We start from the raw sequence: 16587 nt of genomic DNA, 5'->3' as shown, positions 1-16587 counted from the left end.
CCGCTTGTTTAAGTTGCAACATAAAAGAGAGATGAGCCAACAAAATAGCCTGAATGCAAATTATTTATTATAAAAATGTAACTCATAGAAAAATCAATCAAAGCAACCAACAAATGTCTAGGGATAATAATGAAGATAAAAAACTTAGGATATAATCACAACAACACTTTAACTACATAATACAAGTAATGCAAAACAAACCATAAGGTTAAAGAGTCAATGAGATGGCAGGTCTTGACATGAGGACTCCTGAGTAGCCACAGCGTCCTGGGGTAGCTAGCACAACAACTTTTATATACCCATTGTAGTAATGCATAAGTAATGCAGGCATCCAATCAGGATTTACCACATACTCCAATCTGGAGTCTTGGGATCATCACAGTGTATTTATATTGTAAAACTTAATACCCGTCGCTCTGCCTAAATCATAAAATATTTATCAAGTTTGTATTCTACTCAAAAAGGTAAATGTAGTAAACTAGAAAGAATCTTAAACCTAAAAATGAAGAAACTTAACTAATAAAACACTAATAAAAGATGCAACACAGGACAATTGAATGAGCTTTCTAAACTTGAGGCCCTGGTATACTGCAAACTAACCGTCCTGGAGCTCCACCTTTAATGTGTGGTGCCTTCACAATGATTTGTTTCTCATTCAGGAGTAAGACAGACAACATCATCCAAAACTACACTAGCCACATGAATACACTGGAGAGTAGAGTACAGATGTATCCGCACCTGTACAATCACCTGCAAAGAGATTTTAAGCCACAGAGGTTCTCTTTGCCAGATGTTTATGAAACTGTTCTTCTCTCAGCTGCCATCATTGTGTTTACGGTAAACGCGAGAAGCGCAACACATTTACAACCCAAACTACTGCAGTGTAGAAGTGTTGGAAAACAGTATGCCGTCACTCAGCCTTTTCAAACATTATTCAGACATAAAACATTTTTTGCACTTGAGAAAATGTTTTGCTGCATTCATGTCATGTGTGCAACTTTTTGTCCATGTGTTTAAGCTGCGCCGAATGAGCGAAACTGTAGACACTGATCAGATCTGTACGGTTTCACTCCAGTGTGAATCCTCTTCTGTTTTCAGATGTGTTAACTGATTAAACCTCTTTTTACAGTTTAAACCGTCTGGTGGTTTTAATTTTGAAGCTGTAACAAAAGTCTTCTCACACTCAAGCACGTATACTCTTTCACACCAGCGTGGATCTTCATGTGTTCATTAAGGTTTGCTGATCGGTTGAAACTCTTCCCACACTGAGTTCATGTGAATGGTTTCTCTCCAGTGTGGATCTTCATGTGTTTATTAAGGTCTGAGGAGTTGCTGAAACTCATCCCACACAGAAGCTGCAGTCACACTGGAGTTTGTGTAGGAATGTCCTATAATGGGGTTGCAGTTCTTATGAGTACCCACTAGATGGCGGACCTCTCATTTCACAGACATTTACAACTATCAATTTAAGAGCACGCACATGGCACAAATCACATGTGAGGCATGGTGAGACTGCAAGATATCTACCCTGTGTGCGTTCATGCCAAGAAAGTGAGTTTATTTACTGATTTTCACCAAAAATATGTACAATACTTATATTAATACTGTTGTGATAATATATGTAATGATATATTAATCATTTAATGCATTTATTTGCATAATCTGATTTTATATGTCAATCTGTGTTGGGAAGCTAATATGCTAGTTCAAACTATTTATGCTACAGCATATTTCTTTGTTGAATTTACATATACATTTTGATTGATGGTGTAAAGTCATCCTTATAATACTGCAGTTTGACAGTGAAACGTTTGATTGTTGTTAAGTGATAAACCTGTAATATTTTTTTGATATTCAATTTGCCCATTTTATGTTTCAGACCACACACACACTCGCACCCCGTTTGTACCTATACCAACAACAGGTGACCTGTACTAATACAGGCACTCATTAAAGATTTTGTTGGATTAAATTCTCTGAGCCCTTTACTCTCTTACCGGAGTCTCCAGTTTTCAAGGACTATCAGAACAAACCAGATGTTCCACCTCTACAGTTTGAGCATGCAAAATTCTATTGTATGGTGCTGCAAAAAGGGGCGGGATTAAACAAATGATTAGACATTTTTAAAAAGTGAGCGTTTGGTCATTTTAAATTTCTATCCAGAGAGGTCATGTTTTGATCTTTGTTTGGCCTCACAGTCAAGTAATATGATTTTGCACGTCAGAGTTCACCAAGCTTGAACTTTGCAACGCAGTGAACTGTGAAACTTGACGCATGAACTTGGTTTCCGGTGTGATGCATTCGCATCCATATGAAAGGAAGTTTATGGGGAGAAAAGTCCAGTGTGACCCCGGCCTAAGTGCAAGTAAATGGTTTCTCGTCTGTGTGGCTCATCATGTGTAGATTAAGGGATGATGATTGGCTGAAACTTTTCCCACATTGAGAGCAAGTGAATGGTTTCTCTCCAGTGTGGATCATCATGTGTTGATTAAGGTGTGATGATTGGCTGAAACTCTTCCCACACTGAGTGCATGTGAATGGTTTCTCTCCAGTGTGGATCCTTAAGTGAAGATTAAGGGATGATGATAGACTAAAACTTTTCCCACATTGAGTGCATGTGAATGGTTTGTCACCAGTGTGGCTCATCACGTGTAGATTAAGGGATGATGATTGGCTGAAACTCTTCCCACATTGAGTGCATGTGAATGGTTTCTCTCCAGTGTGGATCCTCGTGTGTAGATTAAGGTGTGATGAGCAGTTAAAACTCTTTCCACACTGAGTGCATGTAAATGGTTTCTCTCCAGTGTGGATCATCCTGTGTTGATTAAGGGATGATGACTGGCTAAAACTCTTCCCACACCGAGTGCATGTGAATGGTTTCTCTCCCGTGTGGATCCTCATGTGTAGAATAAGGTGTGATGAGCAGTTAAAACTCTTCCCACATAGAATGCATGTGAATGGTTTCTCTCCAGTGTGGATCCTCGTGTGTCGATTGAGGTGTGATGATTGGCTGAAACTCTTCCCACACTGAGTGCATTTGAATGGTTTCTCTCCAGTGTGGTTCATCATGTGAATCTTAAGTTTGCTTTTGCTTGCCAACGTCTTTCCACACTGAGTGCAGGTGCAACGATTCTTGTCTCTCCTTTTCAAAATACCATCAGTCTGTAAATGAGTTTTTTCTTCAATTTTGACATGAAGTTCCTCCTCTTTACTCCCCTGATGCTCTTCAATTGGGTCTGAAATAAATAAATAAAACATTAGTTTTCATTAAGTCTTAAAATTTCTCATCAAAAGCTGAAAAGTGAAAGAACACTGAAAATATTGGCTACACACACTGTAATTTTGATGCAAAGCCATGAAAGCATATAATCATGCATTTATGATTGTTGGTGTTTTCTGTGATGACAGTCAACATTGTTTCATTGGTCTCCACCCATGGGACGGCAAAAAGGAAATGGGTGAGAGTACAAAGAAAGAGTGGGAGAGTTGCAGAGGGCAGGAATATGTTGTGTTTGTCGAAGAAAGAGAAGTTGACTGAACTGTTGCAGTGTGAGCAGTTCAAATCTGATGAATCTGCTGGCCTGAAATTATTTGCATTTTTTCCTTTCACTTTCATTTGAGTTATAAGTGCTGAGGGTTTTGTGTTTTATTGTGATAACTGTTATATTGTTTGTTTTAGACTTACAGTTGGAGCGGCGCCATGTAAAGACGCAAATTGTTCAGGTCCTCACGTGAAACTTAAAATTTCGTTTAATGTTGCTCTTATCCTAAATACTACTACCTTAAACCTACCTATACTGGAAAATAAGCATTTAAGTGTCGGAGTCTAGCTGTTCTGAGCGTAATTCAACTTGAATCAGGATGAATAAAGTCCCAAGCAACCGTAGGGAGGCGAAATCCTCTACTAGCCTCCATGCTAATGATAGCCCCAAAGTGCAAGCTGCATCTAAGAAAGAGACGGCTCCCGCGAGGGATAACAGTGCGGTCCTTCAAGCTATAGATGCACTAAAGGGCAATTTGATTGCTAAAATTGAAAAAAAGGCCGTTACACAGTCAAATGAATTGGCAATCAAATTGACCAGCTTTGAACAGAGTTACGCAATGCTGTGGAGCACATTAATGCCAGAGTGGAAGCAACGGAAGAGCGAGTGACTGGAAGTCTGGAGTCAGTGTTGGGTGGATACTCCAACTCTCTTACTACCCTGGAAAAAGAGTTTAGTATCGTGAAAAATGAGCTGTCTCTGCTGAGAGACCAAAGTGAGGATCTTTAGGAGAGGTCTCGTTGCTCAAATCTCCACATTACGGGAGTTAAAAAAGGACGGGAGCATGGCAGACGTGTAAAGGAGTTTGTAGCCGGCCTCCTGAAAGATAACCTGAACCTCAAGAAGACTCCACTTCTGGACCGGGCACACCACACTCTACACAGCAAACCAGTGGACGACAAGGAACCGCCACGTGCCTTTGTGATTAAATGCCACTACTTTTCCAAAAAAGAGGATATTTTAAAGAAAGCAATTGAAATGAAGGCAATCACGACAGTACACTAAACTGTCAAAGACAATACAAATGATAGCATCACTCTCCGGTTAACTTTTAAATTACCACTATAGCACATTACCACTATAGCACATGTGGCAAGTATATTTGGTCCATAATGGGGTAGCTTTGTAGTAAAACCTCAAAAGCTGTCAAATGTGTATGTGCGATCACCTGTTTTTTTTTTCTTTTTTCTCTTTTTTTTTTTCTCTCCACTCTCTCCCCCAGACCCCCCTACATACAAAACCCACAGATACCTTTCGGATGCTTCTGATAAATGTTTTCGACATCCCTCCATAAAATGTGTGGAGTAAAGACAAACTTTATCAGTTGGAATGTGCGGGGGCTAAATTACCCAGTGAAATGAAACAAGGTGTTCGCATATCTTAATAAGTTAAAATCTGATATTGTATATTTACAGGAGTCATATCTGTTGAAAAAGGACTATTCTAAACTTAATAGAGGAGGCTATATACAGATATATCATTCTAACTTCCATAGCAAAAGTAGGGGCGTTGCTGTACTCAAACATAAGAATGTACAGTTTGTTATGGAGTCAAATGTGTTGGATAAAAATGGCAGATACATAATAATCCAAGGTAAACTTTTTAACATGTCTGTGGTCCTGGCCAATGTGTATGCTCCTAATTGGGACAATGTACAATTTTTCAGTGATTTATTTTCAATTTTTCCTAGTCTCGACACATAATTTAGTTTTAGGAGGCGATTTAAATAGTGTTTTGCACCCAATTTTGGACCGCTCTAGCTCTTCAAGTAATACATTAAGTCAGCCAGCACAATGTATCAACTCCTTCCTTCAGACATATGGTGTAAGTGACCCCTGGAGATTTAAATATCCATCTTCTAAGCAATTTTTCTTCTATTCACCTGTGCTTCAAACCTATTCCAGGATTGACCATTTTCTCCTCGACAAGCAGTTACTTCCCTTAATGTCAGAAGTAGAGTATGGTAGTATTGTTATTTCGGACCATTGTCCAGTCTCACTACAGCTTTGTTTTCCAGGCAATGTAATCCCCCACCGTACATGGTGATTTAACTCAAAACTCTTGGCAGATGACGATTTTGTAAAATTTATTGATGCTCAAATTGATTTCTTCCTTGAGACAAACAAATCCCCAGAGATAAGTTATAACATCCTATGGGATACTCTGTAAGCATATATAAGAGGACAGATTATTGCATATCAAATTAGTGCAAATAAAAGAATGTCAAAGTGGCTTACAGAGATTATGAATAAAATTAATACAATTGATCAGCTACACTCAACATCACCTTCCGAAGAGCTCCATAAGAAAAGACTTCTTCTGCAAACGGAATATTACTCCTTGACAAGTGAAAATGCAGAGGATCTCCACATATTGGATACAAAGTCAATCTAGCAAAGAGTCTCATTTTCCCCATCAATGATAGAACACAGCAAATGTCCTTCCAATCCTTTCCATTTTCAGTACGTCCTGATAAATTTGTATATCTGGGTGTGAGTGTGACACGCAAATATAAGGATTTGTTCAATAATAATGTTAAAATGACATTAGACAAAGCTAAATGAGACATAACACGGCGGTCAACCCTTCCTTTATCTTTAGCTGGGAAGATCAATTCCATCAAAATGAAAATACTACACAGATTTCTGTTTCTATTTCAGACCGTGCCTGTTTTTATTCCCAAGTCATTTTTCAAGGAGTTGAATAATTGTATTTCTACATTTCTCTGGGATAAGAAAACTCCTCACATAAAAAAGAAATTTTGGAAAGAAAGAAGGAAGAGGGTGGATTGGCAATGTCAAATTTCCTATACTATTATTGGGCGGCCAATTTACACAAACTTGATATTCTGGTTTTCCAACATCTGTAATGATGAGGCCCTACTGGTTACTGATGGAACAGCACACGTCTAATCCAGTGTCTTTACGCTCACTACTTTGTGCTTCGATTCCAGTGAGTAAACAATATTCTATGAATAACCCAGTTATTAATGGATCACTCAGAATATGGTCACAATTCAGACTTCACTTTAATAATAAACAAGCATTGCCTTCTGCTCCCATTTTGTTAAATTCATTATTCCCTCCCTCTCTTATAGATTCAGCATTCCAATTATGGTCTAGGAAGGGAGTTAACTGTGTTAAGGACCTGTTTAAAGATGGCACGTTTATCTCATTTTAACAGTTAAGAACAGACACTGAGATTCCCCAGTCAAATTTTTTTGGTACCTTCAGGTCTGTATTTTCGTTAAAAAACACTTCTCTCCTTCACTGAACCAACCAGAAAGTATGCTGGATAGATGAATTGGTAAATATGGACCCATATCAAAGGGGTATAATGTCCATGTTATATGAAGTGATCCAAAGAATTGCCTCCCCTTCCCTAAATTGTATAAAGCAAAAATTGAAAGACGAACTGGGACTAGAAATATCAGATACAGCCTGGCAATATGCCATAGAACTGGTACACTCATCTTCTGTATGTATTAGACATGGTCTTCTTCAGTTTAAGGTGCTTCACAGGCTTTACCTTTGTAGAAGCAAGCTGGCAAAAATGTATCCAGGGTCAGACTCATCTTGCCCCAGATGTGGTTTGGAGCCAGCAGATCTGAGTCATATGTTCTGGGGATGCCCTAGATTACATAAATTTGACCAATATTTTTTGATTATTTTCGACTATATGTAATAAAGATATGGATCCTAATCCTTTGACCTTAATTTTTGGTACAGTGCCAGAAGAAATGTACCTGTCAGCTAATCATGTAGAAATCATTGCCTTTTCTTCTTTATTGACCAGACGCCTGATTCTTCTCAGGTGGAAAAAAACAAACCCGCCATCCCACAAACATTGGATATTAGAAGTGTTATCACATCTTAAACTCCAGCACCTTAAAGAGCCCATATTATGGGTTTTTGAAAATGACCTTCCATGTAGTGTGTCACACAGCTCTAAGTGAAGTGAAATGTCCAGCTAAGGCTTAAATCTGTAAGTGTACAGTGTTTAAAACTGTTGATTCATCAATAAAAGAGTCGACTCATAGTGCTTCAAACGAGTCGGCTTGATAACGAGTCATTAGGTGTTTCGCGATGACGGGGATGCGAAACACAAGCCCAGCCCTGTAGTTGCACCCCGCAAGCCCGGGAAAATCTAAACTGCCCGGCCCCGCCCACAAGCACGGTCACAACAAAAACAGGAAGACGAGGAACTCTGTAGCAAATTCCGGTTGAATCATGTCGCGTAGACGCTGTGCTCTAAAGTGTGAGGGAAAAGTAGTGTTTTTTTCCCTACCTAAGGATGAGGCTGTGAAGAGTCAGTGGTTGAGGTTCATTTTTGGAAAAATACCTCAGAAATATAGTCCCAACATTGTGCTGTGCTCCCGTCATTTCTCCGACGAGAGCTACACCAATCTACATGCATACAAAGCGGGATTTGCTGGACGGTTGTCGTTAAAGGATGGATCAATACCAAGTTTATTCGGACCAGCATGTTCTTCCACCGAATCACAACCTGTAAGTACCATTAAAATTACTCCTCTTGTTCACTGTAACAAGGTAAATATGGATGTAGTTGTCTGTATTGTGTTTGCTCCGTGCTCCGTGCAGCGTGCAGCGTGTAGCGTGTAGCCCTTTAGCTTACAGGCGAATGTTTCTATTTGTTTGCTTACAATAGTCCACAAAGTACGATTAATACTGAATGTATAGAATATAGCTGAATGTAACAATACGCTGTTATACAATTGCATTGATTTTTCTATTAGTTCTGGCATTGGGCTGCTGACCGTGTACCATGGCTGTTTGTTTACCAAAGAGCAGTAGTCCAACGTTAGGTTTGCTAACATCCACATAAAACTAATTGTAGTATTTATAAGTTATATAAAACCATCGTTCCTTTGATACGATGTAATTTATGCAACAATCGTGTTGTAAATTGAAGACCAGAAGCTGTATTTTTTTTTCCTGTAAATACCGCTAACATTAGTTACGTTGCTTGCAAGGATGATTTCGGCTTTGTTCTTTGTTCTTTGTTTTGCGCTTTGTTGGAATATGTATGCACTCTAATGAAGCCTAAAACTTAAAATTACGTGTGTATTCGGTGATGTTTACCAAAGTACTGAGGTAAAGTTGATTTTATATTCGCACATTTATTTAATTAATCTCTGTATAAGTTACCATATTACTTTGTATATTAAATTGGAATTAGCATGCAAGTAGGACTTCTAAACAACATTAACATAATTCACTGTGAACAATGCTTTACTTTGAGAGTCATTTGCTGCTAATATGATTTCCCTATTTATAATTTGCAAAGAATACTTTTCAGAAATAATATTATTATAGAGAATGTCAGAATATCATAATATAAAACCAACTGTACCTCTATTACTAAATTGATATTTTAAATGAATTCTGTTTATGAAGAATGTCGTTTTTATTGAATTTTTCCCCCTTTTTTGTATAGAGTACATCACAGCAGACCATTTCAAGTGGATGTGTACGTGTTGATGTGGCTTGTCAGACTGACTCTCTGGAAACTGTGAATGTGACTACACAAACGGATGAATTTACAAAAACATCTGTCGGCACACAGCTGTCCTTAAGAACACTGAAAGATACACACGTTCGGAGTAAAGGTATATTTTTCAATAATTGTTGTTGTATTTTAATAGCATATTCTAAAGCGAATATTTGTAGCAACAAAACTTACATAATTGTGTTTTTAAGGGTCACAGGCAACCGTTACATGTGAGACTGTTGGCACAATAACTACATCCTTTGATGTACCGTTTGCATCAACGCCGATAAAGCCTTCTGGTGTCAGCATAACCAAAAGACCTCATCTGGAATTGGAAGAGGAGGAAGAGGAAGAGTCAGACATAGACTTTGAGAAAGAACCTCATGACTCAACTTTTAACCCAGGCGACTCAACCATTTCGCAGGAATCAGAAATGTCGTAAGTAATAGCCTTTTTATTAGTTTAATATATAAGGATTTATTTAAACTATACAAATAATTCTTTATTTTTTAGGTTTGTGGAAAGGCCCATGTATGGAGATGCAAAATACATTGTTTTTGAAACATGTTTGCGGGAGCTGTTTTCAACGTGTCCAATTTGCAAATCAAAGTGTGATACGGAGCAGCACCGCATGGGCACATATGTTGCATTCAGCCAGATTTGCCCCAAGTGTATGTACAGCAGGAAGTGGCAGAGCCAGCCCATTGTTGGAAGTACACCAGTTGGAAACATCCTCTTATCAGCAGCCACTTATTTTACAGGAGGCTCGTTTATCCAACTACAGAAGGTAGTAAATTATTATACAAAGGAATATCTGATTTTATGATATCAATTTTTATTATTATTTATTAATACACATGTTTTTTTCTCTTGTATAGATTTTCAAGGCTGTGCACTTAAACTTGTTCCAGTATGACACATTTCGTCGACATTGCAGAAGTTTTCTGGAACCAGCAATTATTCACATGTGGAAAAGTGAGCAGCAAAGCATAATAGCACAGTTAAAAGAGGGAGGAAAGACTGCTATAGCTGGAGATATGCGTGCAGACTCACCAGGTACGTCATGCGTTTTTCATAAGTTATTAGATCATTGTTTTGGTATATCATCACGTTGAATTGTATTTATGTTCCCACTTTTTGGTGTAGGCCATTCAGCAAAATTTGGAACCTACACAGTAATGGACATGCAGAGTAATACAATTGTGGACCTCCAGCTTGTTCAGGTGTGTAACTTAATTTAAATATATAACATTGACTAAAGATGTATTCCAATTTATAATATAGACAAATTATAATATTGCTATGCATACTTAGAGCAATGAGGTTGGAGGTAGCTACCATATGGAGAAAGAAGGGCTGAAGAGATGTCTGGATGTACTGGAGAACAACGGGTTAGAGGTGGATTACATCGTCACTGACCGTCATCCACAGATCCAGAAGTATCTCAGGGAGCGCAAGATAACCCAGTTCTATGATGTATGGCACTTCGAGAAGGGTTAGTGTTTGACATTCAAACCACATTTGAATGATCAGTGAAATAGATTTTTATTTATTGTTTTCATTATTAATTTTTCTGTTTAACAGGTTTGTTTAAGAAATTAATTAAACTGGGAAAAAACAAGGAGTGTGGATTGGTGAAGAAGTGGCAACGTAGCATCAGAAATCATGTTTACTGGTGTGCCACTTCATCTACATCAGGACCAGAGAAGGTAGCTAAGTGGACTTCGCTGATTAACCATCTCCAGAATGTGCACACACATGATAATGCACTTTTTCCCAAGTGTGCTCATCCACTTAGAGCATCAAAGGACCCAAAGAAATGGTTTCAACCTGGTAGTTATTGTTAATTTATCTCTTTTATACAGTTTGTGTTTCTAACACTATTTATTAACTTAAATTAAGTTATTTCTTGAAGAGCAAGTACTATTACTTACAGTTTCTAATAATGCAGGGTCACAGGCTCTCTACAAAGTTGAAAGAGTCCTGTGCAACAAGAGGGTGCTGAAGGATGTGGCGAAGTTGAGTCATCATTATCAGACATCTTCACTTGAGGCTTTCCACAGCCTTATACTACGCTTCACACCAAAAAATGTTGTGTTCCCGTTCATGGGAATGCTGTGCAGGTAATCAAAATATTACAACATATATCAGTTTGCCATTTTTGTTTATTCTCTTTGTTAACTGTCTGCTTTGCTATTGTAGACTGTACCTTGCTGTGTTTCATCACAATGAAAATGCCAACCGAAAACAAGCCACGACAGCAACAGGACAAGCTATGTACAAAATGGTGTTGCCGAAATCCAAAAGAGGGGAATGGACAACACGGGCATTAAAAACAGAGCCAACCTATAGTAAGTAATGAAACGGTTTTATTTTTAGAAATAAATAAATAATTTACATGTAATAAATATATAACAAAATTATAATGTCATTTCTTATTATAGAATATGTGGAGGAGCTACTGAAACTGGTGTTTGAAGTCGTCATTATGGACCCCACTCCATTTGTGGATGAAATGAAGGCCATTCCCATTCCAAAGTCCCTTTGTGCAGAATATGACAGACCGACAAAGGAAGAAGCCATTGCCCATCACGTGTCGCGGTTCAGTCAAGAGGGGGTCGGAAGCCAACGTACCGACCAGCCAGATCTGGAAATGCCTGCCGTATCCGTGTTACAACACAGCACGGAATCACAACACGAACACTATGACCCAAGTAGCCCCAGCACCAGCTGACAAAACTGCGGTACGCCAGGTAGCGGAACTGCCTAAAAAAAAAGACTTTTTTTTTATCTGTGCGACAATTTATTTTGTGAATAAAGATTATTGGAGTAACATATCTGATTCAAATGTCATCATTTACATGCTCTGTTTATCCCATATCAAAGTGGTTGTTCAAATAATGTTATTATTTGTGGGGTTAATCAGAATATACTTACTCTGTTGTTCTGAGCCTTAGACGCCCATAGTCACATTGGTAAATGTTGTAGATGTTCTGCAGTGTATATGGATTCAGACAGTTGGGTTCAAAGCCTGGATGGTGTATCATGCATGTTGGTGGGTCTGGAATCTGGTTAATCCTTCTTGTAACCTATGATGGTAAGTAGGGGGGGGGGGGTGAGCAGTTTTCTGTTTTAAAAAACAAATACTTGTATAATAATTCATAATAACCTAGTGTTAAAGTTTTATGCCAATCCAAACACTTCTCCAAAACAAACTGATATGATATTACATATTAATGTTTATACATATGAATAATACGGATTACCTTTTGTGGACAAAACAATTGTATATGTGACCATAAAAAAAAAAAAAATATTTGTATTATAACTTATTACAACATAAATTATTGTATTGGCATAAAACGTTAACACTATCCAAAACAGCTTGCTATGAAATAATATATTTACATATGAATAATACAGATTAACTTCAGTGGACAAAATTGTATATGTGAGTGAATAAAAAAAAAAACAGTTTTCTTTGTTAATAAACACTTGTTTAATAACTTATAATAACATAAGTATTTGTATTTGCATAAGACGTTAATGCTATCCAAAACAAGTTGCTATGATGTTTAGTGGTATAAAACATTAACACCCTTAAACGTTGCTATAAAATTTTGTACATATGAATGATACAAATTGACTGTTCAGTGCTTCAAACCTTTGTATTGGTGTTAATTACATCACATTTGGATAGTTTATGGCATTACTCACTATAGAGGTAAAGTTGGTTTTATATTCGCACATTCATTCATTTTGCAGTCTCTATATTGTTTACCATGTTACTTTGAATATTCGATCGAAAGTAGCATGCAAGTCTGACTTCTTAATAACATTAACACTATCTAATTCACCGTGAACAATGTTGTACTTTGATAGTCATTTGCGGCTAACATGATTTCCCTATTTGGAATTTGCCAAGAAGACGTTTCTAAAATGATAATATTAAGGAGACTGTATGAATATCCGAATATAAAACCAACTTTGCCTCTATTTCCTCACTTGAGGACGACGCACTAATCGTCTAATGCTCATGTAATGCAAAAACAATACCTGTCGTACTTCTTTGCAGCAAAGGTTTTCAACCTCGCTTGGCATTTTGATGCAGTTTCCACATGTGCACCTAAATAAGTTCGACAGGTAATTAATTAGATTGTCACGCGTACAACTCGAAGTGTCATAAACAATATTGACACTTACCATTGAGAAATGTCCTGCTCTGATCGGGTTTCAGGTTGACTAGCTTGGTTTTCTGCAACTGTGGGCTCCTCCTCGTCAGATGAAGGTTCAAATTGATAGGGCAAAATCGACGTCATTTTTTCATTTATTACACTATAAATTCGCTGTATATTATCAGGATGAACTGTAGTCCAGTAATGGTGATGGGCGTTTAGTTTCCGACTGCGTAACATGCAGTAGTCCAATCGCAACAGACTGGGTCATACGTCCAATCACCGCAAATTAGCGTCATGTAAAGGAGGGGCTTGGGAAAAAGACTCTCTCGGACGATTCATATGGGAGTCGGTGGGAAAAGGAGGTAAAATTAATTATATATTATAAGACAATGAAAGTGTTTTTTGACCTTGCATACATATCATCCTGTTGTTTGGGACTTCAAAAAGTGAAATATAACCGTTCTCAGCCCACAATATGGGCTCTTTAAGTACACCATCCGAGGCTCTACAAAAAAGTTTTATGAGGTTTGGCAGCCTTTCCTATCCTACATTGAACGCTCAGGGGTTATTTTATTCTAAGTGAGAGTTTATCTCTAATTTCCTAATTTGTTTTATCTATTTTTTTCTTTCTCCCTTTTTCTCTATGGGGTGTGAGTATGTCAGTAGCTAGTTACCATGTTAATTTGTTGTTCAATATGTATGTTGTGGAAAAATTGAAGACTTTTGAAAAATCAATAAAAATATTTAAATGATAAGAATGTAAGCAGAACAATAGAAATAGTTTTTAGAACGAGTAATAATCTCATTAATCTAAATACAGTACATGTCAGTGTTAAAGGTCTGTGAATTTAAGCTAATTATTCATTAAAGTAGGACAAGCCATTCTCGTACATGACTTTGTTCTTTGTGTGACTGAAATGTAGGCAATAGCTGTTTCCATCCAAAAATGTGAATTAAATTTATTTGCAAAACTGGAATATTGCATAAAAAATAAATAAATAAATAAATCAGTTTCCAGGCGACAAGGTGGCGCAGTAGGTAATGCTGTCGCCTCACAGCAAGAAGGTTGCTGGTTCGAGCCTCAGCTGGGTCAGTTAGCATTTCTGTGTGGAGTTTGCATGTTCTCCCCACGTTCGTGTGGGTCTCCTCTGAATGCTTCGGTTTCCCCCACAAGTTCAAAGACATTGTGGCTGGAAGGGCATCCGGTGCATAAAAACATGCTGGATAAGTTGGTGGTTCATTCCGCTGTGGCGACCCCAAATTAATAAAGGGACTAAGCCGAAAAGAAAATGAATGAATCAGCGTTTCCATTCAATGAATCAAAGAGAACAAACTAGTCACTTCCTGATTAACTGGCGCCAAATCTCAACAGTAAATACAGAATTTACTGCGGTAGGAGAAGCTACATGAATCTTTTCTTTGTTTAAGAAATAACCTTCACCTCAGAAGACAATGCCGGCACACAATGACCACGTGGTGAAGTTTATGCGCATGTTTTTTATGCCTATATTTCAAAAGTTATGTGCATCATGACGTTTCCATCAACTGATTTTTTATGCTCTTTGCCTATCCTAAATGCACATAAAAATAGGTGGCTGGAAACGTAAGGCTAAGCTAGAAATACCGCTTCTTTATTAAAAAAGAAAGGGAGACCGGCAGAAACTCAGCATCAAGCAGCTTTAGGTATGGGCCAGTATAAGATTCTGACGGTATGAAAACCTTAAATAAAAATATCACAGTTTCACAGTACTGTGATTACTGCTCTTCTTTTTAAATGTCTGGGTAAAAAACAAACACCTTTTTCCCTTTGAACATAATATATTTTCACTTGATAAACTTTGAAAATATTTTGGAGCAGTAAACATGTCAGGCTGAATCATTCAAATGAATCCTTGACTTCTGCTGTCTTCATTTGTTTCAAAAACACAGATTTCTTTACAATTTAAAATGGCATCTTTGGATATCTTTTCTGCTGGAGATACTGCGGTCCTGAAAAACTTAAAACAAAACAGTACAGCAGAAAATATTTGTGGTTTTAAAACCTCTACTTTTTTTAAACTGTGGTATACCTTGAAAACTGTTATCGTCCCATGCCTAAGCAGCATAAAACTGTTTTTAGGATCTAAAAATTAATTCTTTAAAAAAAGTCAAGCAAAAAGATTCCAATGGCTTGAAGAATATGGTCAATACTGACGAACTTTACACTCAAATGTTTGCAGACCATCAGCATGCTGTAATCCATTTCTAAAGCACCAAAAATAATTTTTAGACTAGTTTGTTGGCCAGTTGTAGTCAGTGCAATGCTAAACGTTATTGTTCCACTATAAATTGTTTGTTTTGCTTCATGTCGTCCCACAACATCATCATATAGTTTAGAATACTGTACAATGTTTTATAAAAATTAATTACTTTAGTGTCCATTTCATTCAGCATATTTAAAATTGGGGCCATCCACGTTTTCTGACATACTTTAAACCAGGGTTTCTGCAGGTTTCACCAAGTTAAATGCAAGACTTTTAAAGACCATTATGAATGAAATTTTAGACTCATAAAGGCCTTAAGGCTAAGGAATTTTTCAAATGGCCCAGATGGAAAAGATTTTAATTTGCCCTATCAAAACAAATATATACGTTAATACATTTAATAATACAATAATAAATTAATAAAAAAATATATATTTGAGATATTTCTTAGCAAAAGATTTTAAATATTGAGTAAAAACAAGCAAGCTTTACTTGTATCCAAACACTTTTTTCCAAAAATAACTTTTATAAAAATAATAAAAAATGAACACATTTTAAAAAAGTTTTAAAAGCTATAATAAACTAAATTTATACACAATAATCTGTCCAGGTCGATGTCCTCAGCAGTAAATACATGGAGCACGTTTAAACAAATGTTATTGTGAGGAAAATAATTAAACCATAATGATAAATAGAGTTAAAATGACCTTTTTGAATGAAAAGTTGAAAGTTTTATTGAGATGGATTGTTGGTGATTGTATGGGTTTTGGCCAGATTGGATAGCAGAACATGAACAAAGGAAAATGAAGACTTGTTTAAAAAAAGATTTAAGACCTACAACACAATATTTCAGTAAATTTAAGACTTTTTAAAGCCTAAATTTTTGATTTTGGAATTTACGACATTTTAAGACCCCGCAGAAACCCTGTTTAAACACAATAGCCCTGGCAATTAGTTATTATAATATTGATGTAATTCTAGATACTATCTGAGAGAACTAGTAACAACTACTAGAAACAAGTTTAAACCCATAAAGAAGTTGTAATTGTGATCAACGTGACATATGCAAATGGAAAGTACTAAGTCAACACCATCACTGTAATAGCAGATATC

General features: G+C 37.0%; 1 protein-coding gene across 1 annotated transcript; it reads left to right on the top strand.

Annotated features, from left to right (window-relative positions):
• Window positions 1-7771: 7771 nt before the first annotated feature.
• Window positions 7772-11845, top strand: LOC130223502 (uncharacterized). Its single transcript, XM_056456345.1, has 11 exons — window positions 7772-8050; window positions 9000-9171; window positions 9263-9491; window positions 9567-9840; window positions 9932-10109; window positions 10200-10276; window positions 10368-10548; window positions 10638-10886; window positions 11005-11176; window positions 11256-11404; window positions 11498-11845. Exons 1-11 carry the CDS (start codon window positions 7772-7774, stop codon window positions 11785-11787), a joined length of 2250 nt encoding a protein of 749 aa, XP_056312320.1. The 3' UTR covers window positions 11788-11845.
• Window positions 11846-16587: the final 4742 nt, after the last annotated feature.

Source organism: Danio aesculapii, chromosome 4, assembly GCF_903798145.1.
Source record: "Danio aesculapii chromosome 4, fDanAes4.1, whole genome shotgun sequence".
Taxonomy (NCBI): Eukaryota; Metazoa; Chordata; class Actinopteri; order Cypriniformes; family Danionidae; genus Danio; species Danio aesculapii.
This window is presented reverse-complemented; position numbering and strand designations above follow the sequence as displayed.

Bases quoted from the DNA above. Each gene is read 5' to 3' on its own strand.
- LOC130223502 (XM_056456345.1), top strand. From the start codon at position 7,772: ATGTCGCGTAGACGCTGTGCTCTAAAGTGTGAGGGAAAAGTAGTGTTT. The intron at 9,172-9,262 runs GTATATTTTTCA...TGTGTTTTTAAG, and splicing joins TACACACGTTCGGAGTAAAG to GGTCACAGGCAACCGTTACA. The intron at 9,841-9,931 runs GTAGTAAATTAT...TCTCTTGTATAG, and splicing joins CGTTTATCCAACTACAGAAG to ATTTTCAAGGCTGTGCACTT.